We start from the raw sequence: 5,048 nt of genomic DNA on the forward strand, positions 1-5,048 counted from the left end.
AACATGGACAAAAACATCGTCAACAACATTAACACAAACATCGTCAAAAACATCGTTAACAACATCGTCAAAAACATCACCAACAACATTGACACAAACATCGTCAAAAACATCGTTAACAACATCGTCAAAAACATGGACAAAAACATTGTTAACAACATTAACACAAACATCGTCAAAAACATCGTTAACAACATCGTCAAAAACATCGTCAACAACATTGACACAAACATCGTCAAAAACATCGTTAACAACCTCGTCAAAAACATCGTCAACAACATTGACACAAACATCGTCAAAAAAATCGTTAACAACCTCGTCAAAAACATCGTCCACAACATTGACACAAACATCGTCAAAAACATCGTTAACAACCTCGTCAAAAACATGGACAAAAACATTGTTAACAACATTAACACAAACATCGTCAAAAACATCGTTAACAACATCGTCAAAAACATCGTCCACAACATTGACACAAACATCGTCAAAAACATCGTTAACAACCTCGTCAAAAACATTGTCCACAACATTGACACAAACATCGTCAAAAACATCGTTAACAACATCGTCAAAAACATCGTCAACAAGCTTCGGAAGAAACAAACATCTTGCCGGGGCACCACATTTGTTCGGGTTAGGCTCCGATCTTTCACAGCCCCGGCGTGTCCGAGCCACTAGAACTGAGACATCTGGAAACACTGCTGCCCCCGTTTTTGGTTTGAAACCTCCGCGGTTGTTTTGTAGTCTGGACGGGGACTTACCGAGACCTTGTGAAGACAACGTCTTATCGGTTAGGTAGCTCACGTACTATTCAACAGTCACAGTTACAGTTGCCGCTCTGCTACTTGAACTAAAACTCGGACGGGGATCGTTTTGTCTCAAAACTCTTCTCAGTAAGGAGTTTACTTCCATGTTGTGCATTTCTTCACTTGCTATAAAATGTCTCTGACCCCAGTTGTTTGTTTCGTGACTGCTTCCTGCAGGGAAGGCCTGGTTTGGGTCGACATCAACTGGATGGACAACGGAGAGTGTCTGGATCTGATCGAGAAGGTACACAAAGGGCCGATTTCACAACTCCACTTCCTTTTGCACAGAAGACAGTTGCACGAGGCTGTTGACAAAGACAGTTTGTATTAAAACCCATTTCTAGAGCCCTGTTACAGGTAATATTAAGTATGACTCAGTTCTTAAAAATTAGATCAGTCCTTCCAGAAAAATGCAGAATGTTTGGGTGATTGTTGCGGGCAAAAATCCTTGATTATGCGGCATGTTTTGTTTTTTTTAAATGCAATGGAATATGTGAGGTAATTACAAAATTTGAGACAATGAAATTGCGGAAATTTGCAAAAACTGAGGTTTGATGAAAAAGAGAAAAGAGAACGATTCCCCCAACAAGTAACCTTTTTGAAAATGCTGGGATTATGAAATCATGCAAGCCGTGCATGATTTTGCGTGTAAATCTGCAATTTATGCGGCGAAAGTGCGGCTCACTTGAAAAATTGAAGCCCCCCACATAAATATGCAGACTTTGGCTGATTATGCATTGAATTATGCGATTGCATGATCGTGTTTTTCTGGAGGGACTGGATAGTAAGAAGATACTTTGTTGAGGGTGCATTGGAGACGATATTCCTTCTAATATTCACCTGAATGCAAAGTGTTTTATAACAAGAGGGAACTGAACGGATGTATTATGATGACAAAGCAACAGTGGAGATCAGTTTGGTGAGGAACAGGACAACTGAGATGATCATTTTCTCTCCGTGTTTTTATAGAAACTGGGTCTCCTGGCACTGATAAACGAGGAGAGTCACTTCCCCAAAGCCACAGACGACACCTTACTGGAGAAACTCCACAGCCAGCACTCGGTACGTCTCCTTCCAACGCAGCAACAGCTGACTTTGTTGACCTTTCAGCAGGTTTTTTAACTGGCAAAATTCAAACAAATCTCAGTTTATGCTTTTATGCTTTATGTTTATGATGCTAGCAGAGCAACATGGTACAGAAAATAACCACAGCAGTAATGTCAGATCCGTATTTAACCCCAACACATGATTAAACCCCTTTCAAATTTGACCCGTGGACAACAGGAGGGTTAACATGTCTTCTTAAATTTACTTTTTTAATGTATTTGCACATAACTGATCCCTGTGTCTGTCATATCAAAATGTTCAGAACAAACTCAACTTTCCGTATAGTGACATACACATTTTTTCTAAAATATCTTTTAAAAACAAACCTTAACTTATGAGGTGTCCACCAAAGTCTTAAATTAGATAAGATTGAAGTAGTAAATAAATATCTGGAATTTAATTGTAATATCATTTTTTTTTGATAAACATTGTTTGGACGCTCCAGTGCGTCTTTCGTCCTCAGATGGTTTTAACTATATATCTTTAAAAGTTACAATTACGGCTGTGAATAACGTCCTAAATAAACACATTTTTGAGTCATTTGTCCACTCAGAAGGGATTTTTGTGTTAGCGCTACGTCACAGTTATATGGTAAAAGTAACAGCTGCAGGCTCGTGTGTAATGTTGTTAGCATCTGTTGCTAACAGGATCCCTGTACAAGTCTTGAGTTTTGAATGTGGAGCAAACGGCTTGCCTTGATTTAAAAACTGATGTGAGTGCAAGTAGTAAAGTTTAATTTGAATAAATATGAGCGCCTGTAAATATTTCAGTGAATATTTTCTTGGCTGTGCTCTTAGCGAAGCTTTACAGCCTCGTTAAACCGTGTTATGAATCCCAGATCGGACATTTTAAACCAGAGGCAGGAAGGCTGTCTAAACACCCGTTAAAAGGGTAATAACTACCGGACTCGAGTCTTTAATCACAGATTTCATCTCACAGCTTTTTATCAGGCAAATATTTATGTAAAGTAAACACCTACAACAGTAGGAGGCAGGGCTGTAGTACTCGAGTCCGGTCTTGGACTCGAGTCCAGACTCAAGACCGTTTTTCAATGGTCTCGGACTTGTCTCGTACTTCCCAGTAGTTGGACTTGGACTTGTCTCGGCCTCGGCCACTGGTCTTGCCAGATACGGCTATTGGGCTTTTGGTCTGGACCGAGTCCAGGTGTCTTTATTATGTTGGTAATAATGTTGGAGGGAAAGTGAAACCCAAAATGATTGTCTTGATACTGTCATGCATAAGACCTTCTTTCTGCCCTGGACTCGGTCTTGACTCAAACTCACACCATTTTGGACTGGGCCTTGTGTTGGACTCAAACCTCTTTGGACTCGGTTTTGACTTGGACTCGACTACTTCTGGTCTTGCACTTTTCCTGGACTCGACAAAGGGGGTCTTAACTACAGCCCTGGTAGTAGGAACCCATTGTTCATCCAGTTAAATGTCGGTATGCTTTGATCAACATGCTGACCTCGGCCCTCAGAAAGAAGCTGTAGACAAGAATAAAGATACTAATGGGATTTGTAGTCATGTTTTCTCTGTGACTGTGATGCTATCGGTGATGTACCAGAGGAGCAAGGGGTGTCATTGAACTGTTTTCCTTTCTCTCGTCACAGAAAAACCCGTTCTATGCCAAACCACGCGTTGCCGTGCACAACTTTGGAGTCAGGCACTATGCAGGAGAGGTAAGATACCGATATCAGTGTTTCTTTATCAGGTTAGTATCGTTCTGTGTTTGATGAAAGAGGAAATCCCACACACTGCTCTTGCTCCATCATCACCATTTATTAAAGAAAAAGCTAATTCTCCCCAGAGAAGCCAGCAGTACCACACACACCATACATGCAATGTAGAAATCCCAAAACACAGGTAAAGAACATGTACCAAGCAAATAGAACCATAGAAAACAACGGAGCGTAACATGTAGCAAGCAAATAGATCAATAAAACATTTAAACTACTTTAGTTGGCTTCAAAGGCCGGTGGCAGTTGGGACTAAAGAGGTTTGAACCTGTTACGTCGGCGGATGGCGTCCACGGCCAGACAGAAGCAGCTTTATTTCATCAGAGGAGGGGACTCACACAGGACCGATTGGGCCTTGTTAAACCTACATTGTGAACCAAAGTGGCTTAAAAAGTATTTTGTTTTGTGTTGTTTCCTAAGTGAGTCTCATAAATATGCATTTTGTATTCATTGCATCCATCTGATTTCTACATCCTTATATTTATATCAAATACAAATGCAATTCATATCTGTTACAATGGTACATGTACTCAATTTAAAAACCATTTCAGAAGCTCATATCAATTACTCTACTTCATAGAGGTCGGACATAGGTGCACTGCTATTTTTACGAGTTACTAGTAAAGTTTTGTGTAAAAGAGCATTGTTCATAAAACTCTCTTTCAGAACAAAATACAAGTCAATTACAAATGAATAAGTTCAGGAGCTGCTCTTCTCTTCTTTTCTTCCTGTAAATCTCTGTGCCGCCCCCTTGTGGCGTGTTGCAGGTGTTGTACGACGTGAGGGGGATGTTGGAGAAGAACAGAGACACTTTCAGAGACGACATCCTCAACCTGCTGAGGGAGAGCAGGTACGGTACAGCTTTCTCTAACTTTTTATCATCAAAGACGAGGCATGTGTGACATGGACATGTGAGAAATATCCACACTCCTTATATTTCTACTTTATATTTGTACAATTTGTGCAACTGCAACACAGAGTTTCCCTTCAGGGATCAATGAAGTATTTCTAATTCTGAGAGTTGCTTCATCCTGCTGTCATTTACGTACAAAAAAAGAATTGGGGACAGGATGCCTCGCTCAGTGGCGTGTCGGTGTGTGTCTCCACATGTTAATTGTTATGTAGTGTCAAATGGATTTGTGTAAATGTGTATGAAAATGTTTTTGTCAATTGCAAATTCACAGCAATTGTCATGCTTTGTTGATGATAATTAAACTGAAATAAGCAGCGATAGTCACACTAAAAAGTATAAAAGTTAACCTATTATCATAATATCATATTAATTAAAACATTGGCCTTGATTTTGTAAATACAAATATGAGAATGAGTTGTATCCCTAGTATGAAGGATGTCTAACAACATGGAAGGCCAATTTATTATCTTAGTTTCTACA

General features: G+C 39.8%; 1 protein-coding gene across 2 annotated transcripts in view; it reads left to right on the plus strand.

Annotated features, from left to right (window-relative positions):
- The window catches only part of myo10 (myosin X), a 136,217-nt gene that overhangs the window by 91,007 nt on the left and 40,162 nt on the right, over window positions 1-5,048 (plus strand). For both annotated transcript variants that reach the window (XM_034888491.1, XM_034888492.1), the window contains exons 14-17: window positions 987-1,053; window positions 1,779-1,871; window positions 3,530-3,598; window positions 4,423-4,505. In XM_034888491.1, coding sequence (XP_034744382.1) covers window positions 987-1,053; window positions 1,779-1,871; window positions 3,530-3,598; window positions 4,423-4,505 — 312 coding nt within the window. The remainder of the gene's footprint in view (window positions 1-986; window positions 1,054-1,778; window positions 1,872-3,529; window positions 3,599-4,422; window positions 4,506-5,048) is intronic.

This window comes from Etheostoma cragini, chromosome 12 (assembly GCF_013103735.1).
Source record: "Etheostoma cragini isolate CJK2018 chromosome 12, CSU_Ecrag_1.0, whole genome shotgun sequence".
In the NCBI taxonomy this organism is placed as follows: Eukaryota; Metazoa; Chordata; class Actinopteri; order Perciformes; family Percidae; genus Etheostoma; species Etheostoma cragini.